The following is a 25393-nucleotide window of genomic DNA, read 5'->3' on the forward strand; positions in this document are numbered from 1 at the left end:
TCTCTCCATTACTGAGCTCCACTGCCATTCTACTTAAATCTGGCACACAGGTTTCTTTCCCCCCTGCCACAGTCAATGCAAGAGACTCTGCTCTCACTGCAGAAAGGTTATTGAGATGAGTGGATACGTCTTTTAGTTAAGTCTTGTCGTTGTTTGCATAAAACCTCAACAGCATAACAACATATTTATGAGAGTGACATGCAGCTATTTATGAAATTAAAAATCACAGGACACATTTAAAGTGCAACTGAATTTACTTACTTTGATGGTATTTCGCTCACAGTAATGACACATTGTCGGGTGCTACATTCACTGCAGTAAAGATTCTGCCATGCAGAGACATTCTCTTGTGTATAAATAATATAAAATCTGCAGTATATAAGTATTGGAATCTCTCTTAGAAAATCACAACCCTCTCAGAGAGTATTTACGATTAGGAACAGTATTTTCATCAAAATCCTTTAAAAACATCAATGCATTGAAGCAGTAGTAAACATCTCTTGATTTCATAATAGATATGAAAATATAGGTTTTTATATTATTATCGCTTTGTTATACAATTAAACTTACGAATCACTGAATATATATATATATATTTATGGTCCAAAAACTATGAAAAGCTGGAAATGTGCATTCATCATTCAGTCTTTTTTCTTGTTGCTCTTCGGCTCGTTCCCGTCCTGCTGGTCTTTGTCCTGTGCTTTGGTTGAGCTCTTCTCGAGGAGCCTGGACTCGTGGGAAGGGCCACCGGTGCCAGGTGGCGCGGAGCTCTTGGCGCCGTCACAGTGGGCATCGGGGGTTTTGGGTGGCTCTGAGGTACACGGTGAACCCCCATCAGCTAGAGGGGAGTAGGCCGCCGGACGAGCAAAGAACGTGTTGTACATAGCAGACTCCATGTGGGAAAAGGGTGAGGTGGAAGATCCAGTCAACATCATCCTAACCTACGATGGGAAGACAAGAAATAAGAGAATCCCAGAGAGTGGAGTTGGGTTAGTTTGCACTGGACAATACTAATGAGGCAGAACGTGCTGAGGGGATAAAAAGAATTTCAGGTAAATGAGATTTAAGAGCTTCAGCATTCGGGTAAAACAACATCAGATAAGAGTCGCAGTCTTCCATCAGCGCACGAGAGGCTGATGCAACACGCTGAGATATGATGCAAAAGCCTTGTGAAATCAGTAAGAAACTGCTAATGGCGCACTCACTGCAATACCTGGCCAACTTGTGTCAGCCTGGTCAAACATGTTCAAAAAGAGAAGCACATCAAATAGACTTTTAGATAGGAAATGGCTGGTGCATTTGGGCAAGACAATAGCATATATTTTAATGACAGTGGGGTAATCAATAACAATTCAATTAATACATAACAAATGAATAACTCTTATGATTAAGCTACAGTTTATATAATAGGTCATCATACAAATAATGTTACGTATATACATGGTGCATATTGACCAGTTTTAGTTCTAAGTAATGGCATTATTAATTGTTAATATGTTAATGATATATTCTATATCTATATCTATATATTTGATATCTATCTGATATATTATATAGTCTATATACTACAGAATGCTATCCTTTTCAAGGAAAATACTGTTGGTCAATCAGGTCTTACGTTACTGATATTGGTCTATATACTACAGAATGCTATCCTTTTTAAGGAAAATACTGTAGGTCAATCAGGTCTTACGTTACTGATATTGGTCTATATACTACAGAATGCTAACCTTTTTAAGGAAAATACTGTAGGTCAATCAGGTCTTACGTTACTGATATTGGTCTATATACTACAGAATGCTATCCTTTTCAAGGAAAATACTGTAGGTCAATCAGGTCTTACGTTACTGATATTGGTCTATACACTACAGAATGCTATCCTTTTTAAGGAAAATACTGTAGGTCAATCAGGTCTTACGTTACTGATATTGGTCTATATACACTACAGAATGCTATCCTTTTTAAGGAAAATACTGTAGGTCAATCAGGTCTTACGTTACTGATATTGGTCTATATACACTACAGAATGCTATCCTTTTTAAGGAAAATACTGTAGGTCAATCAGGTCTTACGTTACTGATATTGGTCTATATACTACAGAATGCTATCCTTTTTAAGGAAAATACTGTAGGTCAATCAGGTCTTACGTTACTGATATTGGTCTATATACTACAGAATGCCATCCTTTTTAAGGAAAATACTGTAGGTCAATCAGGTCTTACGTTACTGATATTGGTCTATATACTACAAAATGCTATCCTTTTTAAGGAAAATACTGTAGGTCAATCAGGTCTTACGTTACTGATATTGGTCTATATACTACAGAATGCTATCCTTTTTAAGGAAAATACTGTAGGTCAATCAGGTCTTACGTTACTGATATTGGTCTATATACACTACAGAATGCTATCCTTTTTAAGGAAAATACTGTAGGTCAATCAGGTCTTACGTTACTGATATTGGTCTATATACTACAGAATGCTATCCTTTTTAAGGAAAATACTGTAGGTCAATCAGGTCTTACGTTACTGATATTGGTCTATATACTACAGAATGCTATCCTTTTTAAGGAAAATACTGTAGGTCAATCAGGTCTTACGTTACTGATATTGGTCTATATACTACAGAATGCTATCCTTTTTAAGGAAAATACTGTAGGTCAATCAGGTCTTACGTTACTGATATTGGTCTATATACTACAGAATGCTATCCTTTTTAAGGAAAATACTGTAGGTCAATCAGGTCTTACGTTACTGATATTGGTCTATATACTACAGAATGCTATCCTTTTTAAGGAAAATACTGTAGGTCAATCAGGTCTTACGTTACTGATATTGGTCTATATACTACAGAATGCTATCCTTTTTAAGGAAAACTGACTCAGAGATTGCTGGAAGGTTGAATACATGAATGTGTCAGTGCTCAGGATGGTCAAACCTTGTTGGTGACAATGAAGACTGTGTAGATCAACATCAGATGGTGCTTCTTCAGAGGCAAGTAGTGGTTCTGTTGTAGGGCGAACAGTACCGCTCCAATCAGGGTTATCTTGGTTGGGCTGCACATACCAGACGTTGATGGTCAACAGTTTTGTAAATACTTGTGTAGAAATGACAACAAAGTATTCAGAGTATACATCCAAACACTTCATCAAGTTTTCTTAAGTACATTTACTGACAGCAGTAAACAGGTTTATCTTTATGTTTTTCGCGTTAATCAAAGGCATGGGAATGAGCCTGTTTACAGACAGACAATCCATTCCCATCGCAGGTTTTACTCCATTGTCTGGAATCATGCTGCTCAAGGGCCTACACACATTTGAAATGCTATTACAATAATCAGAGGCTAGATAATTATGGAAAACAGAGCAGAGTTGCATTGTTGCAGTAAGAGATGATATGCCCTTTCTCCATTCTGGATTTGCTAAGTTTGGTCTTCTTAACTGGTTATATTTACACTGCCTTTCGCTAAGATTTCAGCATGTATGGCATGAAAGGATAGCTGAGCTTATCTACAATCCAAATGTGAAACCAATGGAAGAGTCCCAGACCATGGTGACCACTGAGGCTATGTGACAATGACAAATAACCTTTTTTTGTCACTTGACTCGCATCATTCTGGTGTGTTGGTCAGGAAATTGTGTACAGTGAGCTGCTCCTGACCTGACTAAAATTCAAACGTCGTGCTGGTAATAAACAATGTCTTGGCTATTAATTGTACTGGGTGGATGAACATAACCATCATTTGTTCGGTGTGACAAGTGCAGAGGGGGAAAAGAAGGGAATACAAAAAAAATCAATAGAGAAGGCCATTATTCTACCTGCACTGCTCAGAGTGTCACATTGTTCCATTGTGTGAGGAATAAAAGAAGCCCACACAAAATGGATGCTTAACAGCCAACTCATCAGGCTCCTAACTTAGAACACCGTCTGATGTAAGGCCACCTTTTTTAGTTCTTTGTTGAGAAAAAACAGTGGTATTTCACAAGCCATTGTCCATTTTGGTCTAATGGTGTGGTTGCTCTGTTCTCCTTGGTCTTGCTTAAGGAGCACTCATCTCACTTACTAGGTCATTCTCAGCAGCTCGTTGGTCTCGGGTTTCCAGATCCCACGAACCAGCTGCTCAAAGTTACTAATCAGACCGCCACCAGCACCTGCACAAGATACAAGATGTTTGCTATGTATACAAATGGTGAAAAACAAATATGTGCTTTATATTGAAGAATTAAAACTGGATTAGAACAGCTTTTGCAACTAGTGTGGAACATCAAACATACATACAGTACATACATACAAACCATACATTATCCATTGTAAGTTATACTGTATTCAAATGATACCAAAACTATGATTATATTAAGGAAAATGTATGGCTGAAACAAATGAACTAGTTCGACAAATGCTGCTTTAAAAAGGTGAGTTTTTAGAGGCTTCTTGCTTCTAAGGCTGTTGCTGCAACGGGCAGCACTAGGTAGGTCATTCCACTACCGAGGTACCTCAGATGAGCAGCGGAATGGTTGAGAGCAAACTATTGAATTTAAATAGGCTGGTGCCGATCTAGTGGCTGTTCTATAGGCAAGAGTTTCATTTAATTCCAGCAGCTGCAGGGAGCCAGTGAGGAGTTACATTTGTCCTCTTTGGCTGATCAAAGGCCAAACTCCCAGCCACATTCTGAATCATCTGCTACAGTCTCACCACACATGCAGGCTGGCCGGCTGAAATTACATTGCAATAGTCACGTTTAGAAATAGCCAAGGCCTGCACAGGGAGTTGTGTAGCATGTTGTGTGAGATAGGGTCTGATCTTCCGAATATTATAGGTGACAGAAGGTATATGCTCAGCGAAATGAAGTTGGTCATCAATCAACCCAAGTTTTGTGCAGTTTCAGTTGGGGTCAATGATGATGACTCATGCTGGATGTTAATATTATGTGGGAGAGCTGGGTTGGGATGGAATATCAGGAACTTAGTTGAGCTGAAGGTATCCAAACTGATTTATCACTGAGGCGTGTGCAGAAATTCGAGCCATTATTGTGTGGTCATCCAGGGGAAGGACAAGTACAGCTGAGAGGTAAGTGGTAACAGTGGTAAGAGAACCCGTGGGAAGGGATAATTGTACCTACAGAAGTGGTGTACATAGAAAATATAGGGTGTCAAAGTACTGATCCCTGAGGTACACCAGTGTTCAGGTGGGGACATTTTGACCCTTGTCCCTGCCAAGATAACACTAAATGAACTAAATGACACTAAATGAACATCCAGTGAGGTACAACACAGACCAGCAAAGAGAGGAGGATGTCATGGCTCACTACTCTCAATGCTTTAGACACACATAAAAGACCTTCATGGGACACATGAAGCCTGTGAAGTGTTCCAAGTTTACACAAATATGAAGTGCATTTTCACTGTTATTTTGAGTTCAGTATGACACTCAGACAGTGAGACTATGTGAGAATAATGATTAGTAAATCAGTATTCTGATCATGTATTAATTCTAAACACATTCCAAGCACAATCCGAACCAGATTAACCCAAATATTTACCGTGTAAAATAATTTGCAAGTGATAATGTGATAGTGGTTTTATTTGAGAAGGAAGGGGAGTGTGCATTATGAAAATTATACAAAACTCTTAAAAGGCACAGTTCGCGATTCTAAACCATTACACTTTTTGTCAGCTTCAGTGTGTTACACCTTGTGGTCCTGTCCTTTCAAACCCCTGTGTTTGACAGAGAACAGCTGTAAGTTGCTAGTCACAAAATATTGGCTTGCAGCTTCATACAATCTTTGTAAATTACATTCAAATAAAAAGCAGCTTCTGAAAGTTTTGATACATTTCTGAAATTACACTGCCTTTAAAGATTCATATGATAATTATATTCTTTGTTGTTTGCTGTTGATTATTCAATATGAAGTTGCGCTGGGGTATTAATCATCATTTTGAAACCAGTATGGTGTCTGATGTGTTGTGTTTTAATTGTGTAAATGGAGAACTCCATGGGCTGTATCGAGTGGCGATACTGCTAGTGTCAGAACTGAAAATGGGTAAGTTGCTAAATATTGTTCATTGTTAGTATTGACTACATTTCCCATACTGCTTGTTTGGAGTCAGGGGTAAAGCAGGATTTGGAGGGATTTGAGAGCAGAGAAGAAGAGTGTAAGATTGTTTTGGATGGAACTGGAGAAGTAAAGCAGTTCAGTTCCAAACTGGTCTGTTTCTGTGAAATTATCAGTTGTTTTTGGACCATTGTTCAAGTCTAGTCATATCCGTTACAGAGAAACTAAATCATAACAGGCAATTCAGTGCTTTACAGCCCTGATCCCATATAACTGCCATGAAACGAATGTATTTGTTTCTGGTTCATTAAAAAATACTGTATTTTACCATTTCATTACTACGTTTAAAATCTCACCATTAAACCTCACCATTACTACTACATCTAAAAGGTGATTCCATATGAGCCACAAGATTTTACCATTCTTTTACAGACTTGTTACCACAATAAGTGGTGGATCACTCTTAGACGACTTGGAAACTATGAAGTAATTAGTGGTTGTTATGAGCTGTTACCTGTGAGCTGTTATGAGCTGTATGATCTTATCGACTTATTACCATGATACTACCCACTTCTCACCGGTCTGTACAGTAAAGTGCTCCCATCATGGTCATGTCTCATGTTTACCTTTGGCCCAGCCCACTGCAATCATCACCAAGAGTCCATTCTCATACTTCTTCTGGGCTTGGACGACACCCCCCAGAACTTTCCAGGTCCGAGTCACCTCTTTCATCCCAGACAGAACCAGCCTCACAGGTACTATGGATGCACAGGAGTACAACAGGTCCTGGGGGCTGTAGAACACCAGATACCTGTCAGACAAGAAAAAGCCACATTTCAGATATTAAACAAAGAGTGCATTTGTGTTCTTACCCTCTCATTCCATCAGGGGGTGCCATTTAGAGTGACGAATAAGACATTACATTTTCAATTCAATTACATTGTGTTTACTTCCTGTGATTATATATGCAGTGCTGCCATCCCCAAATGTGATTTATAACATATTGTGAATTTATTATAATTCATGTTTTTATTGTCCAAGTTTGCTCTTGTTTTGATTTTCTGATTTAGTTTTTTTTTAACCCATACTAGGTTCACAAAAAATGGAAATTATTGATGGACATTGAGAAATGTGATAAAAAAAACATAATCTTAAGCTGTCAGATCCAGTAGAGAACAAAAAGGCAGTATACAATCAGTTCACTCATCAGGAGCAGAATTGAAGTAACCTTCACTTCATGTAATGCACACTAGAGGGCAGAGGTGTACAATGGTACTGAGAAAGGAGTGTTTGTCCATGAGTGTTTTTGTGAACAGTGTTTCACTTGCTGCTACTGTGACGAAGTACATTTCAGACTGGGATCAACAAAATCCATCTGTCACCCTTCCATCCAACCATGTAAACCCTACAGTACATACACTACATGCATTATCAAACATAACATCCAAGCATGTAAACCCTACAGTACATACACTACATGCATTATCAAACATAACATCCAAGTGCCTGTTGGCTGGGCTGATTATGACATTAGCAAATCCAGACATTTGTCTGGACATAATGAACATACCAATCACAAACTGTTCCTGAGCCAGCACTAATGAAGAGCTTATAACAAGATGTCTCTTAATAACAAAAATTCTGCAGGCAAACAGATATTGCCATGAAACTTGGGTAGCCTTCGCAACTTTGGTAGCCTGTTCATCAAGGTGAAGGTTACCAAAAGAGGCACAAGCAATCACATTATTGCTCTGAAGTTTTATTACTGTGATTACTCTTTTTAAGTTTTATTATTCTTATTGTTCCACCCATATTTTTGGCACCGCTTTTTAGATATCAACACTGCTCCAACATGACTCATTTACCCCCCCCCCCCCCCCCCCCCCCCATCGAATTGAATGGTGGAATGTTCGCCTATTGTGACATCACAAGTTCTGCAGATGGTAGCTGCCATAGCTGGCGAACAAAGATTCTAGAACGCTGTAATCTATCATTTCAAGCACGCCATTATGTTACATATCTGGCTGCTTATCCAATATTTTTCCATGTTTTCTTTTTGTGAAATGTCTACAGATGGATAAGCTCTCCACAGGCCAGATTTTAGCCTTTTTCTTTTTTTTTTTTTTTTTTTTTTTTACAGCCAATGACATGAATTTGGCTACCATTTACAAAATATAGCTCAAAATTCCAGTGGGTAGCACAAGGGCAGTACATTCCTTCAGTCGCTTTAAACTATTAAAAACGTACTTGCTCACTCACAAGGTGAATTTGATGGGTTGATGTTGTCTCAGAGGTATAGGCCTATAGCACAGTTACTTCAAATGGGAAATCAACTACAGAATAATTCAACAATAAGTTGTATGTCTACATTAATACAATTAATCATATGTTTATTCTACGTTTGTCAGATTTTAATGTTGATTTAGAAATGCATTATTAATGTGGAATTGGATATACAATTAACTCATCATTGGTCTCTCTCCATTCATTTAGATAGACATCCTTGTGTGAGGGGCTTTATTCTGTGTCTTATGGGACACATAAGCTAATAAAGGATTTCCGATGAAAATCCTGCTGCACATAAATATAGCTGGACAGATGAGCCTGTTGACAACGTAAAAATCTTTCCGGGTAAAAATATTTCACCATCACAAAGTATAGCTAATTGCGTGCTGTAACTTTGAAATGGAATAACAGTTATTTGAACAGTTTTAGACAACAGCAAACATATATATTGCACATATATAAATGTTTCACTGTCTATAAGAGGGGTTGAGTCTCATAAATATCTCACTGAGTACATGAATGAGATGATCAAAGGACTCACCATAACAGCAAACATATTTATTTTCAACATATATCAACTATAATATATACCTACAGTATAAGAGGGGTTGAGAGTCTCATAAAGAGGACATGGATGAGATGATCAAAGGACTCACCATATCAGGGAGGCCAGCAGCACACATATATATATTTTCAACATATATAAACTATAATATCTATAAGAGGGGTTGAAAGTCTCATAAAGAGGACATGAATGAGATGATCAAAGGACTGACCATATCAGGGAGGCCAGCAGCACAGTGGTGGTGTTGGAGAGCGGGGCCACAGGAGGCTCAGCCAACATTAGACCAGACAAAATGGCTCCTCCGAAGCAGAAGAGCATGGAGCTAAACCAGCAGGCAAACGGGCTCCGGTGGGCGACCTCCAACACCCCTGCAAGTCATCATCATCACCATCACAACAGGGTTTAAACAACAGATATGTTTATGCCTGAACAATTGAAAACTATTTTCACCATTATCATCACCATCACAACGGAGTTTAAACAACAGATATGTTTATACCTGAACAATTGAAAACTATTCTCACCATCATCTTAATCACATACATGATGATGTCTACAACTGTGACATTATAATAATAATTCTTTATGATTAATACAAATTCTTAAAGAATAATTCTCTTGACTCTCAAGAGAAGCATTAGAAGATACGCTTTGGACACTTTTATCTAAATCTACATGCAATTCATTAAGTTTCTCTCAAAACAATTCATTCTTCACAGCAACCACTGTCAAGAGAGAATGTTTTTAATGCCACATAAAATAATGGGGCATATTTTTTTTTAAAAAATGGAAAAGATGGTTCTCCTCTCCAGTTAAAAACTAAAACTAAAACTTACTTAAAGGTTTTTGAATAACTAAAAGAACCCTCCCTGGTAAACCAACAACACGCTGGCTCTTCACAGCAGATTAACTGTGGTAAGAAGTCAAAGAGGAAAGAAGCAGTAGTTCATGTAGGGGTAAGAAACTGCACTGACTGTTCCAACTGTTATCAGTATTAAAGGGAAACTTTGGGATTTTTCAACTTGGGCCCTAATTTTATATCTTTTTTGGGTTAAACCGTTTACCAAGGACAATTAATGATAAAACTTGGTGTGTTTCACACATGCAGTCTAGTAACAATTCAGGGGAAATGCCTGTATGGCTGTGTTGTGAATGAAAACTGTGGAAAATCAGTTTGTACAGTCAGTGTTTTAGCTTTCTCTTCTTCCGGTCTCTGATGTAGCGCCCTCAGTCAGCGCCTGTAGTTGATTGGCCTACTGTGTGGTGCTGGAGTGGCCACTCAAATGAGATTGGACACTGAGCGGGGTGCCACAAGGGACAAAAAAAATAATCGAAATTGGTCCAGTATTGAGTTAGAACGCTATAACCAGCCACCTTAAAACAGCTACACAATGTAATCCCATGGGGCAAGCATCTGCAAGTCAGCTTGTTTTCGCCACTGACAGGCTCATAATGTTATTATAAGTGTCTGACTACATGGAAAGGATCCCTACAGAGATAGAACTGTGTCTGTTTACCTCAATAACTAAAGAAAACTGCGGTTGCTGGTTATAGCATTCTAACTCAACTGCTTTTCATTTCAATGGCTTTTTGTCCCTAGTAAGAATTTGCAAGTGAATAGAAGAGCTAATGCAAGGGTGGGTGTTTACACTGCCCTACTGGTGCTGTGACAGAGACATACCTGAAAAGTTCACTTCTTTTAGGTCATTTTATTTGTCCATGTATTCATTGGGAGGAAAAGCTTTTAAGGTTTATGGATACACTATTATTGCGTTGGTTTGATAATGTAGTGTGAAGATTGAATTCGATATTCCAGACTGTACAATGGTCTCGTCACTTTTCAACAGCTCAAGAGGCGCTGCTCAAATTGCCAGGACGCCGCAACACAACGACGGCAAAGTCTGTACCCCGTCAAACGTCAGCGGTAGCATCTAGTGACATTGCTGGTCTGGGTTCTAGTGGCTGCAGTTGTGCAGATGCAAGGCAAACTAGGATGGAATTGATTGCTTGCCGTAAGTACATGTTCATGTTTTTGCAGTAGTTGGCATGAGTAGTATTGCTTATGTTCACCTAGCAAACTCTGTGTTATTGATCCCAGATATTCAAATCTGTGAATATTGTTCCAACTTCACAGAAGTGCTAAACTTACCAATTAGGTTTCTGCAATTTAACGCACAACGTATGCAGTACATGAACAGAATATGCAGCATCATGAAAAAATGATGTCGAATTCTGCAATCACAGAGTTGCGAATCATTGGAGGGACCATGTTATGCTCTGTGTGTCCCTCCTCCCTCCCCATCGCCCCTGTCACATAGATATGGCAAGCCGTTTTTAACAGGATCAGGGTTAATAGACAGACAACTAAAGTATTTTTCGAAGATGAAAAGCACCCATATTTTACATGCCAGAGTGGTGGAGTAACCACCAAAGAAATCTACACGGCACTGGCGCTTGACGGGTGCTAATTCTGCACCCTGGTGTTCATCAGATCTATTTCGTAGCCAGGTTTTGAGGTTAAAAAACATTTGCAATAGATATTAATACTGTAATACCGCAGTTCTTTTGGTAATGGTTATCACACTATTAAAATCTAATACCATTACATCTCTAGTTATATGTTCCATATTCACTCAGGTTACTCAGGTCAGAGATCGGAAACAAACCACTTGCGTATCGTTTCATACCTTGGTCAATTTTGTGGCCTTTCAATAGTATTAACAACAACCTTTTTATCTCCTTATCTTTGTTTCAAAACCTAACCTTAGTCTGACAACACTACTTTTGCAGTATACTTTAAATGGCCTTTTTAAAGGCTGTAATCATCTCCTCTCTTGTTTCTGTCCTGCAATCTAGACTGCAGTACATCCCAATCTTTCATTTTTTCCATCTCTTTTCTCTTCCTAGTGAGCCTAATCTTGAGATCCCCAACACTGGTTTTATATTGTGCAATGAACATAAAATGTTATTTACTCTCATTTCTGAGCTCATCATTTTTGCAATTTCTCACCTGCTGTGGTTTGTGGTCTTAGCAGTGCCATCTCTAAGGGGCTAGCATTCTAATCACCCTTCCAATAGCCTACTGAGATATGATCTTTCGTCAGCATCATGAATTGCAATAAAGACAATGGATATCGCTTTTCATCCTGGATATATTTCCCTTAAATACCGGCTGTATCATATTTCATACATACATTTTCAACAAGATTTTACTATAAAATAAAGTATGAAATATTATAAAGTATGAAATATTAAGCAATTATAAGTTGCTTCAATACAGTACATTTCTGTAATGAAATATTAGTAACAATATAAATATTTTACACAATTGCCAAAGATTTAACTTGTGAGTTATTTAACACTGATTTAACTTGTGAGTTATTACATGAAGGCAGCCATTTTGGATACAGCATTCAAAGGCCCACTACTGCCTACAGTACACTTACAGTGCACAGATAATTCACCAGATGGCCGAGGACTTGTGTCAGATGATGACACAGACGTCTCAAAAACCCATGTAGCAAATATGATACAACAGGCGTTATTAGGTGAAGTAAAACAAACAAACCATACATGGGGTAAACAGTAGACCAAAAGTGGCCCGGTATTGGCAAAACCGATACGACATACGGCCTCTAGTCCCACGAATTGAAACATACTCCGACCTTAAGATGTAATGGTTAAGCCACATTTCATTGTTCTGTGAAAACACAGTGAGTAGTTTTAAAGTAATGTGTATTTACAACATCTTTTAAAGCCAAAGGTATTGAAACAATGTAATGCATCACATTTAACAATTGAAACAAAGTAATACATCACATTTATATAGCGCTTTTCATAGTTCTTAAAGACGCTTAAAATAAAGACATACAATTTTTTTTTAATAAATATAATATAAATGTGATGTATTATTATTATTATTACTTTGTCATCCCATTGTTTCAATACCTTTGGCGTTTTATGAAGGTAAAGTAAAGTGAAAGTATTTTGTAGGGTGCATCGTTATAATGGCATGTAATTATTTTGTAATGATTTGTAATGATTCAATACAGTACAATATGAATGACCATATTTAACAGATCTGAAAAAAAAAACATTTCTTTGAGAGTTAAAATTTCATAGTATAAAAATCAGATGGAGAACTATACGGCAATATGTGGAAAGATGTAATCACAACATGGCGATGGCCTCTATTTCATTGAACTGTTACTCTGAGCGCAACCTATCAGTACAAACACCTGTACAGGGGAGCTGCACAGATATAAAGTTAAATGTTGATGGCCTGAGGCTACTTAACCATATCTTTGTGACACTGGCACAAACAACTGTTTAAGTGCCTGGTTGAGCATGCAGCACAGCGGATCCCAGACAGAAATGGTTCTAGAGCAGAACCTTGTGTCTACGTGGATCACAGAAGCAGCAGCCACAGGGTGGGTTGACAGCATAGCATGAACGAACACCGAGCGATGTCATTGTTTTTAGAACATACCTGTCTACGTAGACATGAACTGCAACATCGGCAAAGGCAGAAAAACCTACACAAATGACAAGAGTAATAAAAGATACTTTGACAGGAATCCCATAACTTCAGCTATTTTCTCCTTAATGCAAACGAGATCAATCAGAGGAGGCACTGCATACTGCAGAAAACACAGAGAGGCCCCCAGAGGAAAGAATGAAAATGGAAAAAAATGGAAGGTGAGAACATTTGCTCAGTTCTTATTCCTATTCAGTGTTGCTTGAAAACCATTTGTTTGTCAACAGCTTGTTTATCAACAGCTTGTGCAACAACAACATTCAGCTTCATCTGAAATTATTCCTGAAAGTAACCCAAGGTGGAGTTCTGAACTGTTGTGCAGAGTTAAACTGTGTGAAATGAAATAGCGCCCACCACAGCAAGGCTGAGGTTATATGAGGAGATGAAGGGAACTTTGTTTAGTGTTCAAATGCATTGACTGTTAAACTGCATGTAATCATTAGCCTATGCTAGCTTAAAAAATAGCTAGCCGCAGTAAACTAGGCAGTTATGTGGTCCTTTTCATCTCAAATGTCTTGAAAAGTATTGAATCGCTATAAAGGTAAAAATATTTGTCCAGGGGCGAGCCCCCCTAACAATTTTTTCGTCCATTTTTTTTTATACAAAAAACAAAACAGTAAATTGTAATAAATAAAGCCCAGTCCTACACTGCTTTCACAGTTGGGGGGTTAACAAGTTATTTTCCATGATCATGTCGATGAAAACCAGCTTAACTTTCTGCAATCTCTTTGCAAACTCTGCATTGTTTATGTATTGTGGCAAAGGAGATGAATGCTAATATAACCAAACGTTTTTGTTTTGCTGAAATACTTTTTACTTTTTTAGCCTATATATACATTGTTTTCTTAGCGTCTGAATGTGGAGTATGTGTAATCTAATAAAATAAAGGCACAATATACATTGGACAGTGTAATTTATTACAATCTTGCTGAGCTAGATTTTCAAGGTTGCAAACTTCTAAGCCTTATTTGGTGTGAGATTAACAAATACTGATCAAACTTTTTGGCCTGAAATGAATTTATTTGGATGCTTGGCTGAGATGGGGCTGAGGTTGATTACTTTGGGCATCCAATAAGGTAACAGCCTACATTGCATTCTTTCATAAATAACATTGGCAGGGATGTTTCTGATGAAAAACCGGCGAGTCGACAACTTTCCTAACACAGCCAAACATCAAGCAAGCGCAACACAAGACATAGCAAGACAGCTAATAAGTTATCACTAACTAGTCAAACAGAAAAAAGGCCAGCTCAGAATTTGACTTGCATCCCTCTGTCTTGTTTGCCTATCGCCAACGAGTAAAAGCCAATCTGACACCGACTCTTGTTCGACCTCTTGCTCGGTTACCGTCTCTTTCTCCTCCTCGCTTCCTCTGACAACGTTCTCCTCGGTTTCTTCGTCACCTCTGCCATGATGTCCATACAGAGAATACTGGGCTAGCTTCTACTTATAGCTAGCAGATGGGTCTAGTTGTTATTGCGTGAGGTGGTTCAGGTTTTCTTCTTTCCACTCCTTTCCCCAAAAAGATACATATGGAGCAGTGTTGCGAAAGAATGGTCTTAACCGTTTACTGCAAAAGCATATCAGGTTTATCTCAGGTAACTACGGTATTCAACTTTAACCAGATTGAAATTTGGGAACAACTGTATGCTATTTGGTGCTGTCGTTTAGCTAAGCACTGTGTCATCGGGAGAGAGTGGACGTAAATGTATTCATGAGACAGAGCTCAGGGCTATAAAGAATCTGAAAAATAAACAAGAGTAGCAGTGACCGTTAGCCTACATGAATGCAGAAAGAGATTGCTTTTAGCTCACAATCTCCTATATCTTATGTACGGGGAGTTCATAAGATATACGAGATTGTGAAGTAAAGCAATCTCTTTCTGCATTCCTTTGTGGCCATGCCAAGAAAAGAGACCTTTTTTATTTCTTCTTCTGCTGTAGGCTAATTAGACTAGGGGTGGGGGGAAAAAATCGATTTTTCGATTTCTCTCGATTCTCTTTAGAACGATTCTGTCTCGATTCAGAAAAGTTCATAATCGATTTTTTAATAAAAAACATTTTTTTTTTAAATTTATATTTATTTATTTATTTTTTACACATTCATTTTGTGTTGAAATGCAAGCTGCATCGATTATTGCATTGTTCATAGAAAGTCATAATTGTGACAAGGAAAAACTTTTTCTCTAATAAAAAAATAGATCTGTTGATTTATCAAACACAAAGTAGGAAGTGATTTGAGACTCTAAGTAGCAAACTCAAATGTTTTAAAAATTGAGATGCATCGATAATCGTTTTAGAATTGATAATCGATAATCGGTTTAGAATCGAGAATCGGTTCAGAATCGAGAATCGGTTTAGAATCGAATCGTTGACCTCTGAATCGGAATCGAATCGAATCGTGAGGTGCCAAGAGATTCCCACCCCTAAATTAGACTACACCATATCAATAGGAAAAGTCACTATTGTGTGTTTACATCATGGATGAGATTTGTTTACTGCTGACTGGGCATTTCATTTGACAAATGAGACTACCTCTTCCCAGACGCTTGAGTCCTAAAAGGGGTTTCACCTTTTAAAGCAAACCTTTTATCCTTTTTTTTTTTAAAAGCCTGCCAGGATATATGTTAACTTCCAGAATATTCGAGATGTGATATTTATTTGCCAGATAAATACATTTGCATTGTGAAATGTGCAGTGATGGTTTGTGATTGGCGCATGCACATTTTTCTTGTCAGAGTAGTACATGTTACCATGTCTACATCCAAAATCTATGCCTCGGTTGAATTTTTACCCCAGCCAATATGCCATTTTCGGCCAGAGTTTTCACCACCAAACTAGGGTCCAGAGAATGTTGTTGTTATATTAAATGGTGTATTGGTTATAAATTACCTTTCAGTAATGTTGTAGTCTTTGCAAAATAGCTATCACAAAATATAATTAAAATAGTAAGGGTGATCTTCATTCTGTTGCAGTCCAAGTACCAGAAGTACAGCCACTTGAAGTGGAAGTTTGTTAGCCACTAGCTTTGTAAATAAGTGAAGAGTGGTGCCGTCAATCGATTTAAAATATAAATAAATTGCACAATTTGCTGGGATGATTCGCGATAAAAAAAAATTACTTTCAGCTTTGTTATATGTGTAGCACGTACCGTGAAGCGTGAGGGGGACTTATTTTGAAACAGGGATTGAGATGAACATGTGGAGAAGCACAGAGGAAGAGAGACAGACTTTCCTCTCCCTCCGGAGGAAGATACTTTGATGGGATCTATCGATTAGGTCAGCTGGAAGGTAGTTAGCACGTGGTGTGCAGCTCGTTGGGTTAGTGTAGGTTGAAGTGCTCAATAAACTTGCAAGCTTCTGAATTCAAGTAAGCTCCATGTCAGGTGTACGTTGGATGCTCCCAGATATTTTACCATTACATATGCACTAACAGAAATAATAAAAATGTGTTTATTTACTAAACCACGTTATGCCAGAATTAGGCCATCCTTAAAAATGTGGGTTTTCTGTCCAAATCCAAAATACTCCCAATCACCTCTTGCTTTGTTTCAGATGTACTGTGCATATTAAAAGCATGACCCTGAATACAACAATTAAAAAAGTAATTGAAAGATTTCTGGATTAGACGTAAAGACCATGTTATAGTTCAGAAAATAGCAACAAGATGTTGTATACCTCTTTCCTTCTCATTTTTCAGCCATATTTTGAAAGCCAACATTCTATTGAAAATAACTTCATTTCAAGACTTATTTTAATAACACAAGGCACTATGTGCTCTCTGCATTTACTTTTAATATTCTATCAAACAACTTGTCAGACTGTCATATCATATACTAGTCCTAATCACAGTGTCCACCTATACCTATACTAACCTATACTGCCCTGACAGTCCTGATCTTCTTCTGATTACAGAAATACTAAGAGACAATAAAATATGTAGCACAGCCAAATGGAATATAAAACAGACCCAGGCTTGGCAGCAGAGCTGAGAAACTGTACATAAAACAACACAAGCACCATAACTGCATCATTCTAACACACGTCACTCCTCCAAGGCCGTTCATCTGACTCTCACAAAATGTGGTGTACATAATCGACAGACCATGCTCAAAATGAAAAATAAAAGTATTTTCTGATTTTTGGTTAGTCAAACCATTTGAAAGTTGCGCATCTATGATCTATCCTACATAAAGCCACCTGAAAGTGTGTGAATGGTAGCCATAACAATAATAGTAAATGATCTCTCTCACACACACACGTCAGTTTCACTGGTATTTACTGTAGCCTATGTGACTTTTATGTTCTGTTACAAAAGTAGCCCACAAAGTAGCAATGGCATAGATTATGAACAGAAATGGGCAAAGTAACATTATGGTAATACTGACAAGATAACTATGTTTCCGATTATATATAATATATTATTTACAGATATATTTACATGGCAACGTTATATATTGGTTTATCAGACAAAATAAATAAATAAATAAATAAAGGCTCTACGTGCCGGGCACAAATGCCACAGTGGTTGATGAACATGCAATATTAACCAAAAAAAAGGTCACGGCCAATTTGAGTGAGTCAGATGGGTTATGGCAAACCAACCTATTTTTAAGAATGGCATTACACAAATGAATGTGGTTTCTCTTTAAAATAGAGTTATTACGCTGATTTAACTAATTCCAACACAGCATTCAATTTGTCCAACTAAATCATGTAGGACAAGCATAAAACAATGACTGAGTTCACAACAGGGAAGGGAAATGATGACATACGGTGTCTTCAGAACCGTTCTGCCACCACTTCCTTGTTAAATGGATTCCCATCAGCCTTTACATTTACATTTAGTCATTTAGCAGACGCTTTTGTCCAAAGCGACGTACAAGAACACTGAGATAAACAAGCTTAGATTGATCACTAAAACTGGGTGTTACAATTCCTGACGTTTCTGCACTGCAATGAACTTCAGTGGGGTTGTTCTTGGAGATGACCACTAGAGGGTGCTACTACCATTACAACACATCTTCAGTGGTGTACCTTGGCCTCGCTGAGTGTTTTGAGCCTTTGAGTTCTGAGCCTTTTATCACGACTCCCTCAGCCCAGGCAGGCCCACCGCAGGCTAATCAGACCTGGGGAGGTGCTTCACTGTGTGAAAGCCTTGCGTAAGGAGAAAGATTTACTGATTCCTCATTTCTAGAGACTTGACAGCAGTTCTGTGAAGTGCTCTAAAATCAGCTCTAATCTATAGGCCGGACTATGTTGCACAAACATTGGCAGATATGGCAGCTCTGGAAGAGGATGGTCCCTTATTGTATCTCCAGATGAGGCCCTGAGGCAGGACGTGCGCTGCCCTAATGAGGAGGTGTAGATGCACAAATGACACTTTGGCTCTGCATGCCAGGTAAATGTGTTCCACCTTAGCCAAGAGCAAGATGGATTGCATCAGCGGCATCCTACAGAAGGTGCGCACAGGACGCCGGCTACCGTAGCTCCATATGGTTACTCCAGCTAGCAAGGCTGCTCACAGCAGCGACTGCAGTAATCCTGCTGGGGCTGCTGCATCGGAGGCCATTCCAACGCCAGCTCATTTCCAGATGTGTCCCACATCTCAGGGTGTTCCCCATCCACATTAATGGTGTATGCTGCAGCCATAGCGGCACACAGGACTCCTAGGAAGTGGGCCGAATATGTACAGTGGGACCTACAGGTTGTCCCAGGTAGTCTGTGTTCACAGCCTTTGAAGCCTCTTTATCTCCTTTGCTGCAAGCGGACTTCTAAGGAATGGATGGTTCACTGCTAGACTGAGAGGAGGAGGCATGGTGGGTGACTGATTGATCGAAAAAGATCAAGAACCCAAGAAGGATTTGACTCTGACGACGATATGTGTCATTTGTTTACTAGCCCTATTTGTAAATCTCTAAAAAAGTTCTCCCATTGGCCAAAATCTTTTTTTCTTTAAAGTTTTCCTTCAAATTCAGAGTGAAAATTCATGAGGAGCCCCTGAAGAAGTAAATGACTATACCAAACATAATGTGATCAAACCCAGGAAATCTACATGTTTTTTTTTTGTCTGAACAAACAAAACATATTTATAGCTTACTTTACAGTATGATTTTGGTGATTGATAGATTATAGATAAAGGAATGTAAAGTTGATAGAATTAATTTTGAAAACACTGTTCATGACTTAACAATGTATTAATCAAGTGCCTTGTATTAATAATTACCTTGTATGAACCATTGGCTTATGTAAGCAGGAACAAGGCTTTTCTGTGTTTCTGTGTGTGTGTAACTTAGATTATAAGGTGCTGACACCACTTAGTCTGCATATGTTTGGGTGAGCTCAGAGATGATAAGAAGGGTCGAACTGTGCTTGTTCAACCCTGTGTGAAACTAACATCCTAGAATTTCAGAAAGCGCAGTTGGGATGACACAAGAGGACTTTCAGTCGAGCATGGCTATTCTTGCTGACATTAGAAACATTTATGGTGTCAGAAGTATATAAACCCTGTGTGATGTTAGTGAAATTGCTTCACTTTCATCCTTGTGCTGAGCCCGATTGCAATTGTTACTGAATAAATATACTGATCTACAACTCCGGAGTCCTGAGATAACTTGAGTGAATTTTCACCTAACAAAAGTAAATGGCAAAATAAGATTTGGATACAAGTGTTTAGACACACAATGAACACTTGTGACACTACCCGATTTTGTCATGTTACACCATATAAAGTTGTGGCCACAAGTCATTTATAGTCAAATTTGCAAATACATTTAACTATTATCTGGCTGTTGATGGCAATGACAAGCCATAACAATTCTGAGGTATACCAGTGCCTATGTTCAAATAGAATTGCCTCGTAATTGCGGTAACGGGGAAATTATTGGCTGAAGTGCACCCTTGTCAATCACATTTACATTTAGTCATTAAGCTGACGCTTTTATCCAAAGCGACGTACAAAGGAGAGAACAATCAAGCTAAGAACAATAGAGACCTAGTGTAACAACAAACACTACTTTACATAAGAAAATAGTGTAGGAGTATAACTACTGTAAGTGCAAGTTAAGTACTAGTTAGAGGAGATAGCATCAGAGGAAGGATAAGGAGAGGTAGAAAGGATAAGGAGAGGTAGAATCAACCAGTAAGGCACACGTGCTATGGGTTATAATCAACATGGCTGGAGTCATTGCAGCTGCACTGCAGGAAAGGGCACCTTACAGGAAAACAAGTTCATGTCTTCAGAGCTATGAGCTACTGAAGTGTAGAACGTTTATGAGACAAATATTCTATTGCTAAACAAGCATGAATATTAGCTACATCTAGGTTTTGTTATGTCCCGCTTGCTAATGATGATAGCAATGGCTGCCTGAGTGAGCATGACATGGTACACTTTTATCCCCATGATGTGTTAACATTAAGTAGATAGCTTGTTGTTTATATAATGAATAGCCAGAGAGGCGATGATTTTATGCTTATTGTAGGACAATAAAAATAACAATAAATAGAGGTGGACATACAGCTTAAGAAATGACGCATACAATTGCCCTGCAGTTTAGTCCTTTCTGAATAACTTTAATTACATTTCTCTGGCACATTGTTTTCTGTATGTCTAGTACGTTATCTTTAACTTCCTGTTGTTTAAGAGCTGGACCGGAAATGTGTTTCACTTCATTACTGGCATGGCAGTCTTCAGAAAATGGCTAATAAAGAGAAATGTTTTTTGTTTGTTCTGTTCTGCAGTCTTGATATGACATCCCCTTCGGAAATGGCTTTGTCTCAGGATGAGGAAGGAGAACCATTTACCTCAATGAATGGCCTCCTCTGTATATTACTGCAGATTAAGGGAACAAAGGCCATGACTGTTACCTGTTGATACCATGATAATACAGACATAGCTGTTACAAATAAAGACTGCCATTTAATTGTACATATGCATGGAGTGGCTGATACCTTTTATGCTTATAAGAGAAAGACCTTTAAGGGCCCACAACAGTTAGTCACAACGGTCTGGTGTATATTTTTGCACAAGTCCAAAACTACCTTTATTTTACTCACTAGTGATTACAGAAAACATACCATGTCAGAATCACCAGTGGCAGAATCCAGAGGGTTAACGCTTGATTACTTTAGTACAGGTTTGAGTATCATTGGTAAAATTGCTTTCCATGCAAACTTTACCTGGCCTTCTGCTAACTGTCATTTTTAAATCTAACATAATTCTAGGTTCATATAGCCTAGACTTGGCAAAATCAAACTTTTAAAACTTTCATTAAGTCTTCCACCTCACTTTAACACAGCTGTACAGATACTCCTTTAGTGTCAGCCTCAGACAAGTCAGATCCCAGAAGCCAGATAATTCTCCCATTTTTCTTTCTTTCTTTTTTTAGCATATGTGCATGAACCCGCTAAAGGTCATCCAATGGAAAATGGGGACAAGACCACAGGCTAAGGACATGTGTGCGAGCGTGAGGGTAATTCATTAGACTAATCATTTTCATTTTGTTTTACAGTTTAGGGCAAGTAAAGTAATTCCATGATTCCAAAAACCGTGGCAAGGGGGAAAAGGTTGAAGGGGCATATGACATGCCAGGCAGGGCAGATCCAGAATGCCGTTTCAAAATAGCCAACAGCTAAGCCAACGCCCAGCAGGACTACAATAGAAGATTGCAGGAAGGTCAAACCTTGTAATAAAAGACCACCTGTTTCTATGGTAATTGCCATAATGGGGACATACATGGCACAAAGATGGGCTGTACCAAAGTCATTCAGAACATGACGCTAAGACAATACTGAACTAGAACTTAACACAGAATATATTTATTATTTTAAATTCATAAATTCAGCTTTATCTATAGCCTACGTGCTATGCACGTAAAGAGCTCTGGTTGTTCAAGTTCAACTGGCAGAGGCTCACTAGTGCTATTAAATGTCTGCAGATTCTTTATCAATAAAGTATAGGCTAAGTATGTTGTGCTTTCAGTCCAGTGTATACTTCAGGGCGTCGGAAGGAAGAAAGAGCTGTCTTTCATTTACCAGAGACTGTGAGGGAACATGAAAATATCCATCACAGACAGTGCTAAGCAATAAATGATTCAGAATATTCTTCCCCTGAGGAGGCCACATTTGAAAATACAGTACTGAAAATACTGCTACAGTACGGATTTCTAAAGATACAGTGCTGTGCTGTGAGCAAACCCCACTCCATGACACCTTCAGTGACTTGCTAGCCACAGGTGCTTTAGCCTCCTTGCTAACACGCCCATATCCCTATGTCCGAGGTTGGGTTATTCGTACACCAAAACCAAAGTCCCACAGGTGAAAATTCAGCAATGCTTAGTGTTTCATTAAATAATTTGTTGAATAGCTTACTGATGAAATGTGTTTGAAATGTCAGAGTAAAGAACAATGTCATGTTTGTTGTTAACCAAAGAGGGTAGAGATGGTTGAGGGCTGCAGGTATCTCAAGACGGAAGCAAAATTAACAATTAAAGCGGTGTTACAGGCAAATGTAGAATTCTAGAATTCAGAAATGACGGTGCACTGTAGTACCATGGCTGTTTTCTTTTTTACACATCTGAGCTGTTAAACTGATAATCCCTCAGGGTGTTTGGTTACAACAATCTCAAACAAATGCATGAATATGACGCCGTGGCAAGTCTACAAACACCGGAAGATTTCAGACTAAAATGGTGCATCCTCACTAAGCCGCTGTCCACAGTTCAGCAGAAACTAAATGCAATGAAATAGAAAGCTTGCAGCTATAAAGAACATAACATGCATAACTAGATAGCCAAATATGACTGCTCTAAAGAAATACCAACGCTGTGAAAAAGTGCTGCTCCCTACGTTGACAGTCGGGTGGGACGTATGTTAGTAATGTCACGTGGCTTACAACAGTCAAAGTGCACGTCCCCTGAACAGCGATCGCAGGAAACTAAATACATCGTGTAACCTCGCCCTACATCGTTTGTACTTAACTTACAAATATAGATGTGATAGGATACAAGTAATTGTAACAATATCCCTAATGATAAAGGAAATTTGATGAGCACGTCATCGATAAACAACCGTTTTATGGTGTTAAAGTAGGCTAACTAACGTTACTTAACGTACTTACCTGGCTGTTCACGGAGTGCCATCACTGATATTATGTAATGAGCTGTCTCAAAGATGGGGAACATTTGGAGATTGGACAGCCCAAGCGACAGTTCGTCTAAATTCAGTAATGTAAACAAATCCATTCTTCTTTTATGGCTGACGTAGTTGTCTTTGGATTCCTTTTTAATCGCCGCGGAATTAAGCTAACCTCCGCCGTAGCCGTCCAGCTCCAGTATCAGAGAGAACACCAGCCTCATTTGTGTTCACAGTGCAGCTGGATACGAGCTCTAAAGGTCCCGCAGTTAACAGAAGAAACAGCTGATCTAAACATTAACCGGATAGGTAACACTGGCAATGCTTTCCGCGCGTCATTCTTCCGATATGTCAGATCCTGCGATTTGGAGCTCTGCAATAGTGATGTCACGTTCGTGAAAGATCCGATTCTTTTCATCGGCTCCTTGGTAGGAACCAAGCCACTATTTGTTGTTTGTTCAGTTTTTGTTCTGGCCTTGCAAAAAGTTCAAGACGACGCAATGCCATTCCAATCTCCCGTTCAACGTTTACCATAGAATCCCGGCATCATTGCTGAGATGGTTGCAACAAAGTCGCGATTCCTAAGGAATTCACAGATGACATAAGTGTCATTCACCTCAGAGGAGTTTGGTAGACTACCTGTGAGATGGGCTGCCATTTCTGCAAACACCATAATCCCTCTTTACAGCGCTCATGCTCTTTACAGCTGTTTACATCCTTGCTAAATTTAGATTTCATGTTGCATAGCTGCTTTGTTCATTAACCCTATAGTCTCCTGTAACGACCATCGACAGCCAGTGTGTTATCATGAATGTAAACACTGCTCATATGCATTTCAGATTATGGAATAAATATGTGCTTTCGTCCAAGTCAATCTTTATTGTAGACAATCCATTTACAGTGCTAGCACACAACACTTCTGCGGACAAATCAAAAGTTTGATGATAACACAGATTTTGTTTAAATGTTTATCCTAGTGCTGGTTTGTTGCTGGGTAGCTGACAGAACATATCACATGATAGTATACTGTCATTACACATTACGTATTAAATGGATTTTCACGGCATATGAACAGAGCGCCTGTCATGTGACATTTCGTGTAACGTGTCCCAAGATGTCTCCTCTCATGGTCGAATTATAATTTGGGGTTATGCTCACTTTCATTCTTCCACCGTAAGAGGACCTCGAGGCTACCGTACGTTTTACTTCGAGTAACGATGATTGAAGGTTGGTGAGAGCAGAAAGCTCACCTGGGAGATCATCTGGATCTACTGAAGAAGCTGTTACAATGTAGGCCATACTGGGAGAAAGTGGTAGAAGTATGTTTTTTGAGGCATGCTCAACATTGACATTGTCAATGCCTACATTGTGTGGGTACTCCAGAGACCACTCCCCACCAATCTAAATTCGTGGTCTCTAAGGGCCTCCAAAATCAAGCTAGCTTCAGTGCCAAAATGCAAGGAGTACAGGGCATTGCAAGAGGTACAGTTGACAGTTGTTACTTTTGACAGTTGTTATTTTTAAATGTACAATTATAATAAACAATCACTTTTTTTTTAAAACACAACATTAAAAGTGCAATGAAGTTTTTAAATAAATCCTCTATGTCTTACATCTATTTTTTTCTCTGTAATTCAGTTCCCCACTAGAAAACAAGATACACATGAATACCATTTAATTGCACATCATTAGGTGTGATTGTGATCTTTTAATTAAAATAAACTTTTCAATTTGAGTAAGCTTGAAGCTATTTATACTAAGTGGGTTCATATATACAGTATAAATAATTGCATGGAATATAGCTCATGCTCAGTTGTTATTATAC

The 25393-nt window shown here is 38.6% G+C and overlaps 1 protein-coding gene across 1 annotated transcript; it reads right to left on the bottom strand.

Annotated features, from left to right (window-relative positions):
• Positions 1-235: 235 nt before the first annotated feature.
• tmem38b (transmembrane protein 38B) lies at positions 236-23874 on the bottom strand. Its single transcript, XM_012833698.3, has 6 exons — positions 23555-23874; positions 9114-9270; positions 6678-6862; positions 4063-4150; positions 2938-3055; positions 236-941 (listed from the first exon to the last, which is right to left on the bottom strand). The coding sequence occupies exons 1-6, from the start codon at positions 23676-23678 to the stop codon at positions 642-644; spliced, it is 972 nt and encodes a 323-aa protein (XP_012689152.2). The 5' UTR covers positions 23679-23874; the 3' UTR covers positions 236-641.
• Between the last annotated feature and the right edge of the window lie 1519 nt (positions 23875-25393).

This window comes from Clupea harengus, chromosome 12, assembly GCF_900700415.2.
Source record: "Clupea harengus chromosome 12, Ch_v2.0.2, whole genome shotgun sequence".
Lineage (NCBI taxonomy): Eukaryota > Metazoa > Chordata > Actinopteri > Clupeiformes > Clupeidae > Clupea > Clupea harengus.